This window comes from Neofelis nebulosa, chromosome 16 (assembly GCF_028018385.1).
Source record: "Neofelis nebulosa isolate mNeoNeb1 chromosome 16, mNeoNeb1.pri, whole genome shotgun sequence".
NCBI lineage: Eukaryota > Metazoa > Chordata > Mammalia > Carnivora > Felidae > Neofelis > Neofelis nebulosa.
Window position 1 is genome coordinate 32,911,499 of NC_080797.1, and position 24,271 is coordinate 32,935,769.

At 42.9% G+C, this 24,271-nt stretch overlaps 1 protein-coding gene across 6 annotated transcripts in view; it reads left to right on the plus strand.

Moving 5' to 3' along the window:
- Positions 1-16,769, plus strand: part of GJC1 (gap junction protein gamma 1) — a 40,238-nt gene extending 23,469 nt beyond the window's left edge. For 3 of the 6 annotated variants that reach the window (XM_058702729.1, XM_058702728.1, XM_058702732.1), the window contains exons 2-3: positions 10,219-10,294; positions 11,503-16,769. In XM_058702729.1, the coding sequence (XP_058558712.1) occupies positions 11,523-12,713 (1,191 nt within the window). In that variant the 5' untranslated portion in view covers positions 10,219-10,294; positions 11,503-11,522 and the 3' untranslated portion in view covers positions 12,714-16,769. Of the gene's footprint in view, positions 1-2,827; positions 3,383-4,243; positions 4,933-10,218; positions 10,295-11,502 lie in introns of those variants that run through there. The other 3 variants (XM_058702733.1, XM_058702730.1, XM_058702731.1) reach the window with 3 other exon arrangements.
- The last annotated feature ends 7,502 nt before the right edge of the window (positions 16,770-24,271 follow it).

Consider the following 24,271-nt stretch of genomic DNA (forward strand, 5'->3'; position numbering starts at 1 on the left):
TTATTTATTTTTGAGAGAGAGAGCGTGAGCAGGGGAGGAATAGAGAAGGAGACACAGAATCGGAAGCAGGCTCCAGGCTCCAAGCTGTCAGCACAGAGCCCGACGCGGGGCTCGAACCCACGAGCTGTGCGATCGTGACCTGAGCTGAAGTCGGATGCTTAACCGACTGAGCCACACAGGCGCCCCTATTCTTAGAAATTTAACAGAAACAGGGGCGCCTGGGTGGCGCAGTCGGTTAAGCGTCCGACTTCAGCCAGGTCACGATCTCGCGGCCCGTGAGTTCGAGCCCCGCGTCAGGCTCTGGGCTGATGGCTCGGAGCCTGGAGCCTGTTTCTGATTCTGTGTCTCCCTCTCTCTCTGCCCCTCCCCCGTTCATGTTCTGTCTCTCTCTGTCCCAAAAATAAATAAAAAGCGTTGAAAAAAAAAATTTAAAAAAAAAAAAGAAATTTAACAGAAACAAATTAAACATTTTAAAAATACATATAGCTTAAAAGGTTGAATAAGAATTGACCATTGAATTTGGCACTGTAGAAGTTATCATTGGCAAGTAGTTTTGGTAGCTTGGTGGTATCTAGGCTTATTGATATGTGTACTGTTCCATCACATAGATGTTACCATAGTTTATTCACCACTCATCATCAGTTATTAGCCATTTAGGTAGTTTTCAATTCTTAAGGTATTTTACATATGCAGATTCAGATGGGCATGCTGTATTTGAGAGCATTGTGAAGTAATTTATAAATCAATGCCTTATTGGATATTGGAGTTAAGAAAATACTGCATAGCAAAAATAAAAGACTTTGGAGTTAAACTAGCCTGTTTGAACCAACCTGTGCCAGTAGCTGGCTTTGTCTACATTACTCAGTTTTCATGAACCTGATTCTTATCTAAAAGATAAGATTTTATGAGGATTAAAATAAATGAGCACTTTGTATGCTTCCTAGCACATGTGTGTTCAGTAATCCTAAATTGTGTCTTGTTCTTTTTTTTTTTAAGTTTATTTATTTATTTTAATGTTTATTTTTGAGAGAGAGAAAGCGTGGTTGTATTTTATGCAAGCGAGGGAGGGGCAGAGAGAGAGAGGGAGACAGGATCTGAAGCAGGCTCAGTGCGCTGAGAGCAGAGAGCCATATTCTGGGCTCTAACTCACAAACCGTGAGTTCATGACCTGAGCTGAAGTCGAACGTTTAACCAACTGAGCCACGTGAGTGCCCCAAGTTTGTTTATTTTTGAGAGGGCATGAGTGGGTGAGGGGCAGAGAGAGAATCCCATGCAGGGTCTGAGCTGTCAGTGCAGCACCTGACACGGGGCTTGATCTCACAAACCATGAGATCATGACCTGAGCTGAAATCAAGAGTCGGGCGCTTAACCCACCGAACCACCCACCGAACCACCGAGGCACCTCTTGTTGTTTGTTTTATAGGGAAAATAAAACTTTCTGAAAAAAAGTGTTAGTAATTGGTCTTGGAAATGTAAGGAGGTGTAATTTTGAGGGTGGAGGAGAATAGGAAAACAGTTCTTTTGGGTCATTCATATGGAGATTTTTCGATGATAAGAGAGAGAATAGGGGAAGATAGTCAATTTGAGTGATTATCCAATTTAATTCTATTGTGATCAGAGCACATACTTTGTATGATTTGAATAATTTCAAATGTATTGCAACTTTGATAATGGCCTAGGATACGGTCTATCTCAGTACGAGTTCTCTGTGTCCTTGAAAAAATTGAGTTATTTTGCTGTTGGGTGGAGCGTACTCTAAATGTCAGTGGTTTTGTGGTTTAGTGGTTGATAGTAAGTAGTATTTGTTTTTTATATGCTTACTGTTTATTCTGTGAGTTACTGAGTGAGCGGTGTTGAAATCTCCAACTATTAATTGTGGATTTGTCAATTGTTCTTAATTCTATCAGTTTTTGCTTCCTCTCTTGAGGCTCTGTTAATATGTGTATAAACATGTGAATTTTTATGTTGTATTGATGAATTGACCCCTTTATCATTGTAAAAGGACCTTTATTTAAGGCTATTCATTGCTCTGAAATAAACTTTTTCTGGTAATATATAGTTACTTCTCCTTCTTAATTAAATTTTTAAATAAAGTTTATTTATTTATATAAAGAATAGATGGGGGAGGGGTAGAGAGAGAGAATCCCAAGCAGGCTCCACACTGCTAGCACAGAGCCCAATGTGGGGCTCAATTTCCTGAACCGTGAGATCATGACCTGAGCCACCCAGGGGCCCCTCCTCTTTTTTTTAAAAAAACATGTTCATTTATTTTGAGAGAGAAAGTGAGCAAGCAGGGGAAGGGCAGAGAGACAGAGAGAATCCTAAGAAGGCTTTGCCTGTCAGCACAGAGCGCGACGTGGGGCTCAATCCCACAAATCTTGAGATCATGACCTGAGCTGAAATTAAAAGACACTCAGGCATGGGGCGCCTGGGTGGCTCAGTCGGTTGAGCGTCCGACTTCGGCTCGGGTCATGATCTCACGGTCCGTGAGTTCGAGCCCCGCATCGGGCTCTGTGCTGACCGCTCAGAGCCTGGAGCTTGTTTCGGATTCTGTGTCTCCCTCTCTCTCTGACCCTCCCCCGTTCATGCTCTGTCTCTCTCTGTCTCAAAAATAAATAAATGTTAAAAAAAAAAAAAAAAAAAAAGACACTCAGGCATGTCATTTACTCCTTCCTTTCCTTTCTTTCTTTCTTTCTTTCTTTCTTTCTTTCTTTCTTTCTTTCTTTCTTTCTTTCTTTCTTTCTTTCCTCCTTTCTTTTCCTCCTTCCTTCCTTCCTTCCTTCCTTCCTTCCTTCCTTCCTTCCTTCCTTCCTTCCTATTTATTTTTGAGAGAGACAAAGAATGTGAGTGGGTTAGGAGCAGAGAGAAAGGGAGACACAGAATCTGAAGCAGGCTCCAGGCTCTGAGCTGTCAGCACAGAGCCCGACACGGGGCTTGAACTCACGAGCTGTGAGATCATGACCTGAGCTGAAGTCAAATGCTCAACGGACTGAGCCACCCAGGTGCCCCTCCTCCTTTCTTTTGATTACTGTTAACATGTTACATCTTTATCCATAGTTTTGCATTTAATCTCTTTGTGGCTTTATACCTAAAGTGGATTTCTGTGTAGGCAGCATATAGTTAGATCTTGTTTATTTAGTCTGACAATTTCTGCCATTCATTTATTTATTTATTTATTTATTTAAATGTTTATTCATTTTTGAGAGAGAAAGAGAAACAGAGCATGAGCGTGGGAAGGCCAGAGAGAGAGGGAGACACAGAATTTGAAGGAGGCTCCAGGCTCTGAGCTGTCAGCACAGAGCCCAATGCAAGGCTCGAACTCATGAACTGCGAGATCATGACCTGAACCAAAGTCAGGCACTTAACCAACTGAGCCATCCAGGTGCCCCAATTTCTGCCTTTTAATTGAATATTTAGCCTGTTTACATTTAATGTGATTGTTGATGTCATAGGGTTTAAATCCACCATCCTCCTATTTATTCTCTTTGTCTCATTTATTTTTATGATTGCATAGTATGTCCTTCATTGGTTTATTAGCTGTAACATTGTTTTGTTATTTTAATAGTTGATTTTGGGTTTACTACAGCCATCTTTAAGTTATTACAGTCTACTTTCAATATTAAATCACTTCTTGCATTATATGATAACCTTACAACAGTATATTTCCATTTCCTTTCTCTCTGCTTTTTGTGATATTGTTTTTACTTCTATTGTTTTACTACTTTTACTTCTATGTAAAAGAAGTGTGATAATAAATATAAATTCCAGGGGCTCCTGGCTGGTGCAGTTGATGGAGTATGGGACTTTTGATCTCGGGGTTGTGAGTTCAAGCCCCACATTGGGTGTGGAGATGACTTAAAAATAATTTTTTTTAAGAAAGAAAGATCACTCCTACAATAATTAGTTGTTGCCATTTTTACTTTAAACAGCCAGTTATCTTTAAAAAAATTTTTTTTGGGGCGCCTGGGTGGCGCAGTCGGTTAAGCGTCCGACTTCAGCCAGGTCACGATCTCGCGGTCTGTGAGTTCGAGCCCCGCGTCAGGCTCTGGGCTGATGGCTCGGAGCCTGGAGCCTGTTTCCAATTCTGTGTGTCTCCCTCTCTCTCTGCCCCTTCCCCGTTCATGCTCTGTCTCTCTCTGTCCCAAAAATAAATAAAAACCGTTGAAAAAAAAAAAATAATTGTTAAAAAAATTTTTTTTGTTTTTAATACAGCACATGTAAGCAAGGGAGGGGGCAGAGAGAGAGAGAGAGAATAAGAATCTCAAGCGGGCTCCAAGCTCTATCCCACAACCCTGAGATCATTACCTGAGCCGAAATCAAGAGCTGGATGTTCTTGTCGGGAGACAACTAGGGAGAAAGCAAATGGTTTTCTGAAAGGTGTTGGACAGAGATTAAAAACAAAAACTTTGAAGTGAAAATTACTAATTTCTAGTCCAGTGTTTTACCTGACACCTCACTCCATACAACAGCCCATTTTCTGCTTAAACTGTCCTGTGAACCAAGCAACGTTCATTGCCTCATGAGGCTGCTTATTCTTTTTATGGACAGGCTGATGCAGTGGGAATTTGTTTTCTAGGAGAAAAAAGTGGAGAGATTGTAATAAGTATAAAGCAGGTCCCATAGGAATGCATTTATTCATGTTTGTCAAACATTTATTTAACACTTAAAATGTGCCAGTTATTGCTAGAAGCTAGGGAAGCAGAGGTGAAAGACAAAACATCTAGGGGCTCCCAGTCTGATGCAGTGACAAACCCAAAAGTTGCAGCAGCGTTGGGAGTGATGGTGGTTGCCTTGAGGTCTGGCACAGCTCTTAGCTCCGCGTATGTCCACCATTTGACTGTCTCCCCTTGTACAGGACACTGGCACATCAGACCCGGTGTCTACTGAATGGAGTTTATACCAACTTCTCTTGTCCCTATTCTCAATGCCCGAGTAAGTAATTAAACTTATAAACTTATTAAATAAGTAATTAAACCATTTCTGTTGGAGATACCACTTTTCTAGTTTTATTCTTCCTTCCCAACTGCCAAGAAACCTGAGTTCTTTTTGTTTGACTTTGAGTTCATTCTGCACATAAGATCTTAAACTCTGAAATTTCCCCTTTTGATCTTTGTGAATTTTTTTATTAAAAAAGTTGTTTTAATGTTTATTTTTGAGAGAAAGACAGAGCACGAGCAGGGGAGGGGCAGAGAGAGCGAGAGAGAGAGAAAGAGAGAAAGAGAATCTGAAGCAGGCTCCAGGCTCTGAGCTGTCAGCAGAGAGCCCAACACAGAGCTCGAACTCAAAAACCGTGAGATCATGACCTGAGCCAAAGTCGGACAAGACACTTAACTGACTGAGCCACCCAGGTGCCCCGATCTTTGTGAATTTATTCGGATCCCATGGATTGAGCCACCCCGGCGCCCCAACTACTTTAATAACTGTATGATCTTAGGCAATTTCGTAACCTTTCTAGATCTCATTTCTTCATCTTGAGAAGAGATCTAATCATGTGATCTACCTCCTGGGATAATCCAAATAATATGCTTTGTATTTAATCTTCAAAAATCCTATGAGTTCTGTTCTACAGAAAAATGTGGTAAACTTTGGATCCTGTTAGGGTATAACTGTAGAAAACTTTAAATACAAAGAATTTGGGAGGGAATTATGTAATTTATTACCATGTTTATGCCAACTAATTTTTAAAATTCTGTTTTCTAGTACAAGACAAGGTAGATTTGTAACCTTAGTTATTTGGAAAACGGGCTAAAAATAACACATTTGGTTTGTGTCCAATAAATGTTATATAAGCAAACATTTTTTTTCAGTGTGTGTTATTTTGTTTGTGTGAATCCTTTTGAATTATGGGCTACCATGAATTGTAGTATTCTTTACTTAACAAGTCATCCTAGAAGGAATAGTTTTTCCACCTTTGAATTTATTCAAGAAATTGACTGATGTGACTATATAGAAACAAAATTTGAGGGACACCTAGGTGGCTCAGTCAGTTAAGCTTCAGACTCTTGATCTTGGCTCAGGTCATGATCTCAACAATTTGTGAGATAGAGCCCCACATCAGGCTCCGTGCTAACAGCCAAGAGCCTGCTTGGAATTCTCTCCCCACCTCCCTCTCTGCCTCTTCCCTGCTCACATTCTCCTTCTCTCTCAAAATAAATGAACGTTTAAAAAAAATAAAAATTAAAGGAAGACAATAAAGTGAAGTGTTATGTTAAATGCCAAATGATTAATGTCTATACTATATTAAAATATATTCTGCATGGGGTGCCTGGGTGGCTCAGTTAAGCATTCGACTTCAGCTCAGGTCATGATCTCACGGCTCCTTAGTTCAAGCCCTGCGTTGGGCTGTGTGCTGACAGCTTGGAGCCTGGAAGCCTGCTTTGGATTCTGTGTCTCCCTCTCTCTTTCTCTGTCAAAAATAAACATTAAAAAAATTTTTTTAATAAAAAAAGAATATATTCTACAAATACATGGGCAAAAGGCTAGAAATAGTCCATGAAGTGGGGAAGGATATGGGGGAAGTATGTCTTGGTATATTAAAAACATAAATTGGGGGTGCCTGGGTGGCTCAGTTGGTTAAGCATCCGACTTCAGCTCAGGTCACGATCTCGCGGTCCGTGAGTTCGAGCCCCGCATCGGGCTCTGGGCTGATGGTTCAGAGCCTGGAGCCTGCTTCAGATTCTGTGTCTCCCTCTCTCTCTGACCCTCCCCCGTTCATGCTTTGTCTCTCTCTGTCTCAAAAATAAATAAACATTAAAAAAATATATAAAAAAACATAAATTGAGGGGCGCTTGGCTGGTAGACTGTGCGACTCCTGATCTTGGGGTTGTAAGTTTGAGCCTCATGTTGGGAAAGAGATTACTTAAAAAATCTTTAAGAAAAACGCACAGTGGCGCCTGGCAGGTTCAGTCGCTTAAGCGTCTGACTTTGGCTCAGGTCAGGTCATGATCTCACGGTTCGTGGGTTTGAGCCCTGCCTGGGGTTCTCTGTCTCCCTCTCTCTCTGCCCCTCCCCTGTTCATGATCTCTCTGTCTCTCAAAAATGGATATTTAAAAAAAAAAATTTTTTTTCAAGTTGGATGACAGTGCAAAGCAAGAGCCATGCAGATTTACATTTCCTGTGACCTAATAATACTGCTTCCTAGAATTTGTCTATAGATAAATTCAACCAAAGCATGAAGAATATATTTTTTCAGGAGGATAGTAAGTACATATGTACATGTAAATCAATTGGGCTTTCTTAGAAAAAACATTTAACAGCTTGCCATCCCCCTCCTCTTGTGCTCCCATGTGCTCCACTCGTGCTCCACTCATCCTGTGCTCCCATGGCACTTGCTTTAAAAGATGAAGTATGGTTGGGGCGCCTGGGTGGCGCAGTCGGTTAAGCGTCCGACTTCAGCCAGGTCACGATCTCGCGGTCCGTGAGTTTGAGCCCCGCGTCAGGCTCTGGGCTGATGGCTCGGAGCCTGGAGCCTGTTTCCGATTCTGTGTCTCCCTCTCTCTCTGCCCCTCCCCCGTTCATGCTCTGTCTCTCTCTGTCCCAAAAATAAATTAAAAATGTTGAAAAAAAAAAAAAAAAAAAAGATGAAGTATGGAAATGATTTTTATGTTTCCATGAGAGCCATTCACAGAGTAATTACACACACTCACTCTCCATTCTGTATTCATGTCTGTTTGCTGAAAAAGGGAAGTCAGAGAAGATTATGTCCTGAATTTTAGGTTTCTGATAGCAGAGCAAAAAATGGTTCAGAAGAAAGGGAACTGTAGTGGAACATTTTTAAAGAAAGAAAATTTCCCATTACCCATTTTATGAGATGCTGGAGTTAAGTTACTAAACACATCACATATACTGAAGGTATGGGTACAGGGTGCTGTGGCATTTGTGATTGCCCTTGGGAAGCCAGGTTCTTAGGGTTCAACATTTTCTAAGTCTAGACTATATCTTAACCAGTGTACAGTGCCTACTTCTATATGTGTATAAATTGCTGCTTTATAAGCTGTGAAGGACATAGGACTAATTCCTCCTCCCCCCAGAAAAGGTAGATTATTATATGAGATGCTGAACCGTTGAGAACTCTTTCATCACATTAATTGCTAAAAAGATACTTGTCTTTGGTATGGAGAGAGGTGTAGGGGAGGAGTTTTCTAACTAACAGTTACACTGTGATTTTGACTAATTGGAGTAAATCGAACTTCAGGCTTTAGGGAAAATGCTTTAAATGTGGTGTTTGGAAAAATCTGAGTCTGAACTTGGGGGTGTGAATCATTACAGGAGTTGTGTTAGAAACTTGACTATGTCACCATTTAAAGATTGCATATTACTCTTGTGGTTTTATAACTTGTGTATTCAGTGAGAGTAGTGGTAAAATGCTTGGGTGGTCAGATTCTGCATGTAATCTTGATACTTCCATGTTCTGTAGGTGCCTGTACTATCTGTCTTTTTTTTTTTTAAGTTTATTTATTTTGATAGTGCAGAAAAGGGGCGGAATGAGAGGGAGAGAGAGAATCCCAAGCAGGCTCTGCACTGTTAGCACAGAGACCTACTTGGGACTCAGACCCACAAACCATGAGATCATGACCTGAGCTGAAACCAAGAGTCAGACACTCAACCGACTGAGCCACCCAGGCACCCCTTTTCTTAGTTTTTCATTGATGTTTTGGAAAATTTTCCAGGTTTTTTCCCAATATCTTACCCCCATCACCACCAGTTTTTCTTATTAAATTACTACGAACACATAACACTTAGAGATTGTTTTAAATTTATTAAATTAAATGATAGCAAATGAACAAAGTTGGCACTTTATGGATGACTCCTGGCCATGACTATTCAAAGTTGGCAGAACTTGATAAGAAGTAATAATGTGGGGGCTCCTGAGTGGTTCAGTTGGTTAATAAGCGTCTGAGTTCGGCTCAGGTCATGATCTCATGGTTCGTGAATTGCAGTCACACATCAGGCATTACGCTGGCAGTGCAGAGCCTGCTTGGGATTCTCTTTCTACCTGTCTCTGCTCCTTCCCCACTTGTGCTTTCTCTCTCTCTCCCAAATAAACTTTAACACACACACACACACACACACACACACACACACACACACACACTAATTTGTCCTGGTTTTATTTTGAGAGAGTATGTATGAGAGGGGGAGGCACAGAGAGAGGGAGAGACAGAATCCTAAGCAGGCTGCACACTTTCAGCACAGAGAGCCCCAGTGGGGCTTCAACTCATGAACTGTGAGATCGTGACCTGAGCCGAAGTCACACACTTAACCGACTGAGCCACTCAGGCGCTCCCCGCAAGATTTTATTTTAAAGTAATCTCTACACCCAGTGTAGGGCTTGAACCCAAAACCCCGAGATCAAGAGTCACATGCTCCACTGAGTCAGCCAGGCACCCCGGTGTTATTATTTTTTTAAAATCACAGTACAGATGCAGGTGTTTTCTTTCCGTGAGCAGTTTCTTTGTGTGAAGCTGTAAATCACCTCCAGTGTATTCAAGTGTCCCAGTGACTGAGAGCCAGCTGTTGGGTGTTTTAACTAAACAGCTTGCTCATTGTTGGCCATTCAAATCCCAGTGAGAGGTATTAGCTGCTCCAGGGAATAGAACGGGAATAGAGCATCCAGGGTGAAGATTTTCGCAAGGCCTTTAGTGACCCAGCTTAAATTTGTTGAGATTTTTCTGCTTTGGCTTTTCCCTATAGGTGCCAGAGTTGATCTGCTTCAGATTTTCATGAATGACTCATCTTCCTGTCGTGTTTTCTTTTCTTTCTTAAAAAAAAAAAAATGTCTTTAGTGTTAGTTTATTATTGAGAGAGAGAAAGAGCATGAGCATGGGAGGGGCAGAGAGAGGGGGAGACACAGAATCTGAAGCAGGCTCCAGGCTCTGTGCACAAAGCCTGATGTGGGGCTCAAACTCACAAACCACGAGATCATGACCTGAGCCGAAGTCGGACGCTTAACCAACTGAGCCACCCAGGCACTCTATCCTGTCGTCGTATTTTCTTAGACTACAATAACTTAATCTTTGGGTCACTTTAAACATAGTTTCTCCTATCACATGTATTGGGAGGAATATACGGAGGTATTCAAACTCAAGCATGTTTCTTCCTCATGCTGATGAATTCCTCTGCTCCATAGAAAACTTGTTTCTTCCTGAAAATGGCATTTTAATGATTATTTTCTGTAGGAGGAAGCTTGTGACCTTCACTTGTCTTTTTTCCTTGTAGAGGGAATCTGGAAAAGTTATAAGCAAAACATCATTTCTCTAAGAAAATTCTGGATAACAGAAGTTCTGAGTAACAGGTAAAGTATATTTAAACTTCTTGGATGCTGATGGTCACCTATAATCTACAAAAGTAAACTGGGAGTGGGAAGAAGAGAAGAAGGAGAGAGAAGTGTGCTTTGTGTCAGCGGTTGCGTTAGGAATTGTATATACATCATCTCATTTAGATGATTGTTACCCAGATGCTGGGCGTATAGATCTAAGAATCTCAGAATAAAACTGCCCTTCAAAATGCTGTTTTGAATGGATTTGCCTATGGATTGGATTTAATGTCCTCACACCACAGTTTGCAAACGTAAATCTACCATAAACCAAATACAGCAGTACACAGAATCCTGGAATCTGCTATCCTGTGCAGTCTAGCCAGTTCCTAGTCTTCCTAGTTCCTTTCTGTCTTTTGTTTTAGTTCTTGATCATTGCCAGTTATTGCAGCTGTATCATCTCCTTAATTCTTTTTAATACTTTGTCACCAGGTCCAAAATTTAAATTTCCTAATAAGGTATCTCTTCACAAAGGGGTCCAACCCAAGTGTCCCCATTATGTTCTCGGTGAGAGTCTTACCATGACTGGAAAGAATAGCTACACCTCTCACTATTTCCTTATTTATATCTCACAGAGAAGTTTATGAAATAATAGTATGCATAAAGAATCTAGTATGCTGGGTCTGAGAAACACATCTCAGATGTTAGCTACAATTTTACCTTTGGAACTAGGGAAGACATGAAAGCTAACCAGACTTCTAGGATTCTGTAGGTCCAAAGATGTGCTCGTAGACTGAGGTGAATTGTCCTTCCTGGGGGTAGTAGAGAGTGAGATGCTCTTTATTCTAATTAGCACTCTGGCATGAGCCTTGAAGTTAGATTTCAAGTATTCAAAAAAGTAGTTCCTAGAGATACCATCAAAAAATTAAGTTGTTCATTGGGGCGCCTGGGTGGCGCAGTCGGTTGGGCGTCCGACTTCAGCCAGGTCACGATCTCGCAGTCCGTGAGTTCGAGCCCCGCGTCAGGCTCTGGGCTGATGGCTCAGAGCCTGGAGCCTGTTTCCGATTCTGTGTCTCCCTCTCTCTCTGCCCCTCCCCCGTTCATGCTCTGTCTCTCTCTGTCCCAAAAATAAATACATGTTGAAAAAAAAAAAAAAAAAAAAATTAAAAAAAAAAAAAATTAAGTTGTTCAGATTTTTGTATTTGTTGATTTTCCTTTGACATTTTTCATTTTTCCATTTTTATCAGGGCAAACCAATTCCATCACCATGAGTTGGAGCTTCCTGACTCGCCTGCTAGAGGAGATCCACAACCATTCCACATTCGTGGGGAAGATCTGGCTCACTGTGTTGATTGTCTTCCGGATTGTCCTTACAGCTGTAGGAGGAGAATCCATCTATTATGATGAGCAAAGCAAATTTGTGTGCAACACGGAGCAGCCAGGCTGTGAGAATGTCTGCTATGACGCCTTTGCACCCCTCTCCCATGTGCGCTTCTGGGTATTCCAGATCATTTTGGTGGCAACCCCCTCGGTGATGTACCTGGGCTACGCCATTCATAAGATTGCCAAGATGGAGCATGGCGAAGCAGACAAGAAAACAGCTCGGAGCAAACCCTATGCAATGCGTTGGAAACAGCACCGGGCTCTGGAAGAAACAGAAGAGGACCATGAGGAGGATCCCATGATGTATCCAGAAATGGAATTGGAAAGTGAAAAAGAAAATAAAGAGCAGAACCAACCTAAACCCAAGCACGATGGCCGCCGGCGGATTCGGGAGGACGGGCTTATGAAAATCTACGTGCTGCAGTTGCTGGCAAGGACCGTGTTTGAGGTGGGTTTTCTGATAGGGCAGTATTTTCTGTATGGCTTCCAAGTCCACCCATTTTATGTGTGCAGCAGACTTCCTTGCCCTCATAAGATAGACTGCTTTATTTCGAGACCCACTGAAAAGACCATCTTCCTTCTGATAATGTATGGTGTTACAGGCCTTTGCCTATTGCTTAACATTTGGGAGATGCTTCATTTAGGGTTTGGGACAATTCGAGACTCACTAAACAGTAAAAGGAGGGAACTGGAAGATCCGGGTGCTTATAATTATCCCTTCACTTGGAATACACCATCTGCTCCCCCTGGCTATAACATTGCCGTCAAACCAGATCAAATCCAGTACACCGAACTGTCCAACGCTAAGATTGCCTACAAGCAAAACAAGGCCAACATCGCCCAGGAACAACAGTACGGCAGCCATGAGGAGAACCTCCCAGCTGACCTGGAGACTCTGCAGCGGGAGATCAAAATGGCTCAGGAGCGCTTGGATCTAGCAATCCAGGCCTACAGTCACCAAAACAACCCTCATGGTCCCCGGGAAAAAAAAGCCAAAGTGGGGTCCAAAGCTGGGTCCAACAAGAGCAGTGCTAGTAGCAAATCAGGGGATGGAAAGACCTCCGTCTGGATTTAATCTTGGCTGGGATTAAAACTTGTGCTCTTCCATAGTCCGTGGTAAGCAGCAGCTCACTGAATAATGGCCTCCGTGGAGTAAACATTTGGCTCTGGTTATCTTCAGGGATGCTGTTGGCTCATGATCCACGCTCAGGGGACTCTGAAAGCGGGGCTGGGACAAGGAGGGAGAAAAGGGGAAACACCATGTTCGTGGGCATATATTTCAGCAATAATACTGTTACAGAACTTTACATTTGTGTCTTCCAGATCTGGAAAAAAACAGATATATTTAAATCATTCTTGTTGAAAAGTTTTTGTATGTACAGTATTATGGTACATTTTTTTAGTATGAGTACTTTTTTTTGTATTTGTATATTGGACCGCTGTAGTTACACTTTTATATTAAAGGAAAAAAAATCCTTAAGGTAATGCCTATTAGGCCAGTGTTATTACTTTGTTCAGCAAATTCCACCCTGGGTTTAAAGTTTTAATAGATGCTACACCTAATAAAAGTGCCTCTCGTGTTGCAGGGAAGATTTCAGATATGTCAGGAGCCGGAGGAGGAAGCATCAATTTTCAATCTTGGAAAGAAAGTCCACAGTAGAAGGAGGCTGAGATCTTTTCTCCTTTACTTAAGAAATCTTTGAATCTCATTCACCTACCCACACCTATATCCAATCTTTGAAAACCTGTTTGTATTTTCAAAGGATATAAATGATTAACTGCAGGATTCGTTTAATTATCAAGCATTGCCAGCATATGCCTCGAAGGTGTGTACATAATTTAAGTTCTCCCAAAAGGCTGATACACAAAAGTGTCCTCAGTCTGGTAGCAGCGTGGAGACCCTGACCAGAGGTGTGTTACTAAGATTCCTCTATTGCAAAGCCATGCCTGGAAAATGAGCCCTACTACAATGTTTAGTTGTGGACCTATTTGATTTGCCTTAAATCTCTATCCAGAAACCTGCCTTTCTGGTTTCTTAAGAAACCAATGGTGGATATTTTCTTTGGATGTTAACATTAGAAATAAAAAAAATTCTCTTCTCGGCTAAAAATACTCAGAGCCATTTGTATTGCCTGTGGCAGAAGGCCTAAATCCAAATTCCTTATTTTTTTGTAATTTGCTGCGTAACTTTTATAATTTCTGTACTTCTGCCAATGTAGATTTCTTTCTGTATAGAAGACCAGTCAGAATGGGGATTCTATCTGTAAATAGACCTAAAGAGAATTTCAGAATTTATTCCCTCAAGGCATATCTATTTGTTAATGACAAGCATTGATGTTCACATAACACTTACAATTTGCAGTATTTTATTGATATTTTCAGTCCTGTATTCTGTGGGAGAGCTTTGCTCTCCCAGCCCATTCACATCGTTTGTCTTACAGTTTATGAGCTTGTAAGCAAGAGCTTGGTAAGGATGTAAAGGAAGGGGCCTTTGTTTCCCATGGAGCTTTTCGGTTTGAGTGTCTCACTGTTTTCTAATAGAAAGCAAGCCACCTCTGACTTTGAAATTGCAAAAGTATTATTTTTTTAGGTCTTAATTTTAAAATGTCCATTCTTTATTATTTAGGAGAATCCTGGAACAGCACCCTTTGGGCATTTCTTTTTCATTTCTTTCTTTGTTCTACTCAGAAAATTTCAGCTTCTAGCCATGCATTAATTTTTTTTGCCCTTTTTTTTTTTCTTAATCTATAAATTTTAGCCTAGAGAAGCTCCTTATAATCTCTAAACACCTTAATCAGAAAGTAAACTCAGGAGAGACTGAAGGGGAATTTCAGAAAACAATAGACCTGACATGTCCTGGATCATTAGCAGACTCGTGCAGTTTCCTTCATACCAAGTGTTTTATAAAGAAATTCAAGTGCTTATTAGAAAACAAGCAAGCTTTTAAACACCTAAGCTTATTTAAGATGAAGATCTCTCAGTCCCCTCTGGTGTCACTAGAGATTCAAGGAAATTTCTTAACTAAAGGACAGAAGATACATACACACTCAATGCACATCTACACAGAGCCTGAAGGAGACAGTGGCTTCACCAGAGGAAAGGCTGGGGGCTCGAGAGTGACAGAGAGGACAGGAGTCAAGCAGAAATGCCAGGCAAAGACGTGTGATGCCAGAAGCGTCTACTTAGTTCCTACAAACAGTGCCCTCGGTGTTTCCTCTTGGCTTGTTCCGATGAAAATGTTATTTTGTGTCTGGATAATTCTTCCAATATCTTAAAGTATATAGAAAAATATTCTAAGTCACTTCACATGTGCGAGTCTACTCTCTCACCAAAGTTTTAGCTATGACATAGAGTTCCCAACTCTCACTGCTTTCTTGGTACATTTCTTCAGCCTTTGAACCATGGGAGTTTGCCAAAGCCATTTCCCCATAATGGCATGTCATGGACCTCCATTAGGAAAATGGCCCTATCAGTGTCTAGCTTAACCCATGAATTGGGTTTACATCGAATCTATAAAAAGATCATTCTGGTTATTCTGGAACTTACAGGTATTAGTATAAAAAGCCTGTCCGCAGGTTGTTTTTTTTTTCCCCTATCAAAATTGTATTCCTTGGAATTGCCATAAAGTCATGTCTGTCCTATGACATTTGCTTCTCTAAATAGTTGAGTGCTTAGTCCTTCCATCTACTAGAACCAGGATATGGTCAATATGTTTATATTTCTTAATATACTATTGGATCTATTCCGATGTGTTTTTTGGTCATTTGTGTTAAAATGTATTACCAGGAGAGATTTATAAAACAGGCTTTTTTCTTAATTCAAATTTGAAGGGAGAATTAGATAACATTTTCTCCTAAAGAAGTCTTAATGTTCACTTTGTGGCTTCATCTTTGCCTTATGACTTAGTTTTTCCTGTTTCTATATTTGCTCATTGAAAGCCACAAATATGTTATCTCATTTGAAGCCCGTTTTTCTGGGGATTTTCCTTGACTAATCTGCAAAAACTACTTTTGATAAAAATGAACTTTGTGATCTAAAATGGTTTTCACAGCCCTGACAACTCCCACATATCTGTCTTTTACAAGGACACCTATGTCTTAGAAGAAAAAGTCCTCATTCGGTACCGTAACTCTGTCATTTCTTAATGGTGTAAAATTAAGCAGTTCATCTGACTTTTCCAAGTTTCAGGAGCTACTTCTTGGAAGTGTTATGAAGTAGTTAGAACCTATGGTAAAAGGTATTCAAAGACCAACTATTTATTGGTCATGTGTCTGAACTTGGGTCTTCAAGACAAAAATAGTTGACAAAACTACACAATGGCAGTAGTAAACCATCCTCCAGTGCTCTTGATCACAGGAGTCTGTGATGGCTTAAAACACTTGGCTTTAAGCAGTTTATACCAAGAATGGACTTAAATGTCATTCCCGTTAGTCATACTGATGCTTTACCCTTTCAGCTTATAAATGTCCATGCTTTATTCCTTCTGTCTCATTTAGGAGACCGTATACCTCTAACATCTACAGTTTATGATAAATTTTTGGCCAGCTAGCTTGCAGTAAAGGCAAGTATGTTATACTTGAACCTACTTTAAGAAATGCCTTTTTATAAAGGAAGGGTCTTTCTTGACTGAAAGGGTCCTGAAAGTCAAAGATACACAGTTGTGGGTCACTTTGATCGGAAGATTCCAGGTATTAGGTTAATTGTATCTGTATAAAATCATGTAATCTCATGAAGAGCCTTACTACCTGAAAATAAGAAAGCCCCAGCGCCTCTACAGTGTAGAGTTTGGAAATAAAAGTTACATTCTGGCCACATATCATGGAGAGATTAAAAGATTTTATTTGTTGCCCCTAATGCAGTTGTGTTGTTTTTAATAATAACGTTAAGTGAGTTTGGTTCATGCACATTCCACCTTAGTAGTCATACTTTTTAGAAAGAGGCAATCCAGGGGTGCCTGGGTGCCTCAGTCAGTTGAGTCTCTGACTTCGGCTCAAGTCATGATCTCACAGTCTCTGAGTTCGAGCCCCAGGTCGGGCTCTGTGCTGACAGCTCAGAGTCTGGAGCCTGTTTCTAATTTTGCATCTCCCTCTCTGCCCCTCCCCTGCTCATACTCTGTCTCTCTCTCTCTCTCTCTCTCTCTCTCTCTCTCTCTCTCTCTCTCTCTCAATAATAAAAAAAATTTTTTTTAAAGAGACAATCCATAGTATTCTAAAATCCAGGAGTCCAAACAAAAGAAAGTCTTACTCCCATGCAAAGTCCCTACAGAAATAAAAGGAGTAAGTGTTTTACATTTCAAGGTTGGCTTGTTGAACCAGCAAAGACATTGGCTATTTGCTTCCAAGATTGGAAATTTTTCTTTATTGTACTTTCCAATTGTGTTTTCTCTAATAAAGCTCTTACAGAAGTCTCTACCTCAGGCACTAAGTATTAGATACAGTTAGCATATTGATACTGAAAAACTTAGCTAGGACTTCTAGCTTTTTAAGATAATTGAAATATAATTTTCAACTGTTAACCAGCAATCTAATGTCATGTGTGGTTTGGATGTTGTATGAACAGCTAAGGAATTACCATTCTAGTGCCAAAGATCACTCATTGCTAATTTTGTTCTGTACAGTTAATGTAAAACTTTTATGGTGGGGACAGACTTCTGTGCTCGGGGCCTTGTCTCTAGGAAGATTTGTCAGTTCCAAATGTTTTGTGAGTTCCAAATACAGTTTAGAAGATTCATTTGTGGTCTGTGCATCTTTTCCCAAACTTGAGAACTCAGCTGCCAGTAAATGTCTTATTGAGGATTTTACCCCATTCTTTGTGTAAAATAGTACCTGATGGCTTACTGGTTTGTACAGAAAACCTGATATGAAAATCTCTCCTAGTACATTCACCTGTAAACTGATCTCAGTGGGAATGGATGAGCAGAAAAACTTCCAAGCAGGTGACTTGAGCTCAAAACATGCCCTTGTTCATAGCTGAGTTACACAACTCTTGATTACTGTGGCTACGCGGATTGGCATATTACTGGCATCCTAAATCTGGGAAGGGAATGTGGCCTTGTGTAGGAGGAGTGGGGGGGTCTGGAGTCTAAGCACAGAAACTGGGAACACAGCCTGTCTCACTCCCTGTAGTTCTCAGGGCCTTTTCTCCAAAAGGGGGGCCTTCTGAGAGGGATGTTCCCTGCAGACCCACACTGGTCTTGGTATGGCTAACGTGCCTTTTGGGAAGGAAGTGTGGGAGGGGGTTAGGAGAGGGTAGCATTTATTGCAAAAGTGCCCTGTGTTCACCCCACCCTGGGCCCGGACACAGAAGGCTGGCTGGTAGGTCACGCAAAGAGCGCACCCTCAGCAGCAGAGTGTAAACTGGTCAGCCAGCCATATTTGGTAATAAACTTGTGAGCCGTTCCAAGCTGTTGGAGCAGTGAAGGCACCCTGTTAGTTTTGAAAGTGGATTCTTTGGCAGATTGGCCATCAGAACAGAGACTAATACCTGGAAAAGGTGTCCTCCCTCCTCAAAGTTAAAAATCTTTGCTGTGTGGAGTTTAAAACTATTTCTAAGACTTCTGTGAATCTTAAAGTACAATATTTTTTGGGTTTCTCTCCTTTAGTTACCCCAGATTGGAAGCCTATCACCCACGGGCGTGAAGACTTTCAGAGGTTGAGGCAGAGTGGAGAACAGATCCGGGCCTGCACCCTTGACTCCTTTCCCGGAGGAGTGGGCGGCAGCTGCTGGTGGGGCAGGCAGCGTTGCGGATCTTTGCCGGGTGGACCTTGCTGTACCTGCCGTGTTTTTTCCAGATGTGACCACTGAGCTGCCTGTGTAAGAAGAGACAGGGATGCCTGTTAAAATGTTGGTTCCTTGGACCCTTCTCAGGTCTCCACATTCAGAACTAAGTTCCCTAGGTGATTCTTAAGAAATCTTTTATTAAGGTATAATTTACATGTAAAATTCACCCTTTTTGTTTAGTAGTTACCAATGCATACAGTTGAGTAGCCGCCCCCAGAAGACACAGAACACTTGCTTCACCCAACAATTTTCCACATGTAATATCACATATTAAGTTTTGAGAACCACTTAGCTTAGGGAAAAGAAAAACTTGAGGAGGCGCCTGGGTAGCTTAGTCGGTTAAGTGTCCGACTTCAGCTCAGATCATGGTCTCGTGGTTTGTGGGTTCGAGCCCCCTGTCTGGTTCTGTGCCGACAGTTTGGAGCCTGCTTCTGATTCTGTGTCTCCCAGTCTCTGTCCCTCCCCCGCTCGCACTCGGTCTCTAAATAAATAAATAAGCAAAGAAACGTTTAAAAAAGAATGGGCCAGGAGAAAAAGGGGAAGAGGGATTATTTTGAATGATCTCTGTTTCACAGAGGTTTAGACCCTGGCATAGCACATGAGTATCTTCTCTGACGGCCCAGAATGACTGATGGCAGCCTGAGGGGAGGGCTGTAGAGGGATGGGCAGAATGATCCAGAACTAATGTGCAGGGGGTGGGTGCCGGGAAGCATGCGGTCCTTGACTAACTGTGTGTACAGGAGTTTTCAAACCATGATCCAGTATGGATTCAGGACTTCCTTTCTAGGACTGACCAGTCCCGTGTAAAGAGAAGTATCTCACCTTCTATGTCAGTGAGTTGGTGTCATTACTGAGAAACTTCTCCGCCCTACATCCAATGACATCTTTGAGGAAATCAGAAAGAGGAAGTGACTCAGAAGTGGAAAGTAAGAAAAAGAGAAGATGACATGGTGACAAGCATTCGCCAGCCACTGGTTTTCTGCTGCCCTCTCAATCCTGAGGAGGTAGCACAGCATTTCCTTGCCCTGCCCTTGACACGCCAGGCCTGTTTTCAACTAGACTCAGGGACTGTGAAAGAAAACCTAAGGAAGCCCCCTGCTAGAGCCTCGAGGAAAAGCTGACCGGATTCCCTCTTTACCCTCGGCCGAACCTTCCACAAGTATCCTTGTCTGCTCTGCTCTCCGGGGCCATCACAGAGGGCATGGCTGGCTGACAGCCTCAAACCCCAGGCAAGGCAGAACCGAGCAACTGTTCATAACCGATTTCCGCGCACAGCCAGTGACCTGAATGGGACCTGACCATGGGGAAAAATGATACAGAACTAGATCGCTTTTTTTTCCCCTCAATTTTATTTTTAGTTTATGTAGCCCTGTGAAAGTGAAATTTTATCTTTGCACTGGGAACATTAAAAAGCACTGACAGGGAGCCCCTTTGGCCTGGCCCATTTTTCTGAAAGCACGTTGCAGCTGTGGCTTGTGCCCAGCAGGCAGACTGATGTTCGATCCTGTACCCAGGTGCTGTTGACAGCGTTGACAGGACGCGGCCTTTCCAGAATGGTCTGCGCGAGGATCTGGGCTCCTCGAGGTGCTTTTAAAGGCAAAATCCTGGAAATAGGGTTGAACGCAAATGGTCAGCGGATTGTTTACTTCACGTTCCAACGGGAAAATGATCGTGGACAGAGGTCTGTGGCACACTCGGCCCCCCTGTCTCGATTATAGACCGGCTTGTGATTATGCTGTTTGATTCCAGTGGCCTGCTTTTGGAGGCTTGTTGGCCGAGAAGAGAGCATGTGGGGTGGGGACCTCTTTTTCTTTTATGTATCTCTTAAGCGGTGAGTGGCCATTCAAGCCAGCTCTGGAGATAGCTGGGAGGAGGAAGGGCCCAGCTTCCAGCATGGGGCATAGGGGGGGTGTTGTGTGGTCAGGAGGAATGTGAAACGCCAGAGCACAGCTAAGAACCGTCGGAGAAGACTGTGAATAGATCAGCATAAGTTGGCCTGGAATAGATGCCCATTCCCTTTGATTTAGGATTGCCAGATAAAATACAGGATGCCTGGTTAAATTTGAAGTTCAGATCAACAGTGAATCATTTTTTTATGTATTATATCTTATATATGGGAAATCCTGATATATTAAAAATTATTGGGGGGCACCTGGGTGGCTCAGTCGGTTGAGCATCTGACTTCAGCTCAGGTTCGTGGGTTCAAACCACACATCAGGCTCTGCGATGACAGCTTGAAGCCTGGAGCTTGCTTCAGGCTCTGTCTCTCTTTCTCTCTGCCCCTCCCCCTGCTTGTGCTCTCACTCTCTCTCTCTCAAAAATAAATAAACATTAAAAAAATCATTTGTTGCTTATCCCAAATTCAAATTTAACTGAGCATCCTGTATTTTTATTTGCTAAAACTAGTAATCCTACCTTGATTGGACTCAGATGTAGATTCTGAGGCCTCGTAACAGAGAGAAGATAGAAAAGGCTTTGGTCAACTATTAGAAAAACTATGAGCATAAACTATGTGCTGAGTCTGAGCCACTTCGTGCAGAAAGATAAGAAATCATGCTCCCGGTACGGAATGCGTTTTGGTCTTCCCTGTTTATAGCCACTCTCCTCTAATGCGAACCGTTTTTTGGTTCTATAATTTTATCCGTAGCAATTTAAATAGCCATGTCAACCCAAACTCAGGCCAGCAGCCAGCCTGCTTTTTTAAAAACTCATTCATCTATCAACCCCACTGCTGTGTCTATCCAAAAGAGTTGAAAGGAGAACCTCAAGGAGATGTTTACACACCCACGTTCATTTCATCATTGTTCACAATATCCAGGAGATGAAAACAGCTCACATGTCTATCGGCAGGTAAATGGATAAAGAAAATACGGTATGGGAGTGCCTGGGTGGCTCAGTCGGTTGGGTGTCTGACTTCGGCTCAGGTCATGATCTCGCGGTTTGTGGGTTCGGGCCCCGCATCGGGCTCTCTGCTGACAGCTCGGAGCCTGGAGCCTGCTTTGGATTCTGTGTCTCCCTCTCTCTCTGCCCCTCCCCCTCCCCTACTCACACTCTGTCTCTGTCTCTCTCTCTCAAAAATAAACCTGAATTTTTTTTTAATTAATAAATAAAAATAAACTACAAATACCATGAGGCACCTGAGTGGCTCACTCAGTTAAACATCCAACTTTGGCTCAGGTCACAGTCTCATGGTTCGTAAATTTGAACCCCCACATCAGGCTCCTCTCTGGGGGGGAGCCTGTTGAGATTCTCTCTCTTCCTCTCTCTCTGTACCCCCAACTCACGCCTTCTTTCTCAAAAATAAATAGGCTTTAAAAAAATAAATAAATACAAATACCATTGCCTGCTGGGTTTTTTTCTTCCTTTGCTTTGTTGGTTATTCTAGTTTAATGACATTTTTTTCTGGCTATAAAGGTCATTACATGCCGTTTATGAAAGACTTGGAAAATCCAGAAACAAAGAGAAAACAAAAGACATCAATAATTGCCCCATACCTAAAAAGTCATTCTTAACATTGTCTCTTGTTAAAAGCACACATGCATTTATTCACCTTCAAACACATAAAAGTGTGTGGGGCATAAAAATAGCCCACAACCTCCCTACTCAGATAGTCCTTGCTGACACTTAAAGGTGATATACACGCACATCTTTAAAAATTAAAATTACCACCCCTAGTGCCTCGGGCATGGAGTGGCCTTCCGCAGTCTCCCCTGTCCCCGGGGGGCCTAGCGTCCCCGTCCCCACCACCCGGAATCACGTGCTGTGACCCGTGAGTGGTCCCCGCCAAGGTTTCCACCAGCCCACAAGGGACAGCATGGCAGCCATGCTCCAGCTGCTCGCTCATGCTCACCCGCGACTATCACTGGCACCCCCGGGGTTCCGCCTCCAGTAACAGCTCCGAACAAGGGCAGAGCGTCCCTGGGAAGCCATCACTGGTGGGCAAGCTTCTCTTTTCGGGAAGTCCACCCTCCTGTCCGTGGCCACCGTGTTGGAGTCCCCAGAACGGCGGGCCCACCTTCCCGGGGGCCAGCGTGGGAGATGGGGGTGGGGAGGACAGCCTCTCCAGCTGCACGATCGCCTGTGACTTGGCTGTGGAAAGCCATGAGGAAGCAGCCCGGTGGCCAGCCTGGCCAAGCCAACAGCAGGCCCCAGACCTGCGTGGCCACCGCCAGCCAGCAAGCGAACTCTGGAGGTTGGGAGGGGAGGCTGGAAGGGGGAGCCACCACTCAGCGTCAATCACAGGAACAACCGTCGGTTACAGACCCAAGATTAGAACCCTCCACAGAGAGAACCACCAGGCACAGACCCCACCAGGGGAAGATGTGCCCTGCGGCCCCTACAGGAAACCTACCGCCCCTGCAGCTTGGCCATTGAGACACCTCCTCGCCCTGAACCCCTGCTTTCCTGCAGACTTTCCTTCAAAACCACCCTCCCAACTTCCTCTTCTCCAGGCTTCAGGAGGCTCTAGACGCATCAGAGCCCCTCCGCTTACCGCGGACTACAGGCTGCAGCAAGCAGAAGCCGCGGGGTTCTTTTCTACCAAAACTGCAGAACCTCAAAAAGGAAGTTGAGAGAACCCCACTCTTTACCGTCCAAACTGCGTGTGAGGCTTCCTGACACCCTGTAACCGTGTACCTGGCCCCAAGTGGCCAATAAACTCTAGGCAGCCAGTAAATTAAAATGACCAAAATGTAGTAAATGAATGAAAACTAAACATCCCTGTCCCAGCAGTGTTTGTCCCCACGGGTAACCACTGGTCCATTTTTGTGAATTCTCCCACAGTGTTTTCCTGGGCACATAGCAGCTGACATGTCAGGTGCCCGCCCACAGGCACTCCTGCATTGTGGTTTTCATTTACATCTGGGAGTGTTTCTCATGCACGCACTTGTAGACCTACCTCGCTGTTTAAAAAAAAAAAGAAAAAAAATTTTTAACGTTTATTTATTTTGGGGGGAGAGAGGGAGACACAGAATCCGAGGCAGGATCCAGACTCTGAGCTGTCAGCACAGAGCCCAATGCAGGGCTCGAACCAACAAACTGTGAGATCGTGACCTGAGCCGAAGTCAGACGCTTAACCAACTGAGTCACCCAGGAGCCCCTGTACCTCGCTGTTTAAATAACCACCGGGCTGGATGGCACAGCTGTGGATGCCTTCAGCTTCCGATTTCCAGCTACCAGTAACGTGGCGTCACCTGCCTCCATGTTGTCAAGAGAACAAAGAGCGATCACTTCACAGAAGTGAATTTGCAGCACTTACCAAAAGGAAAAGACCACACAGATCCTTAACCCTGGGTTCTCAGCAGTCTCTCCAAGCATAATTTCTACTGTCTACATGTAGTAAGTTCTTTGAACAAGGATTGACATGCAGTTTCTGGTACCTTCCTAAAAACTGAAAGCTCTGTTAGAGGCAGCTGGTTGGCTGAGTCAGTTAAGTGTCTGACTCTTGATTTGGGCTCAGGTCATGATCTCACAGTCTGTGGGATCGAGCCCCGTGTCGGGCTTTGTGCTGACAATGTGGAGCCTGCTTCAGATTCTTTCTCTTCCTCTCTCTCAAAAAGAAAAAAAATAAATAAATAAAAATAAATAAAAGCTATCTTACATTTAATTCAAAGAACTTTCTCAGGGGTGCCTGGCGGGCTCAATTGGTGAAGCCTGTGACTCTTGATCTTGGGGTTGTGAGTTTGAGCCCCACGCTGGGTGTAGAGATTTCTTAAAAATAAAATCCTAGGGGGACACCTGGCTGGCTCATTGGGCTAAGGGGCCGACTTTGGCTCAGGTCATGATCTGACAGTTTGTGAGTTTGAGCCCCAAATCAGGCTCTGTGCTGGTGGTACTGAACCTGCTTGGGATTCT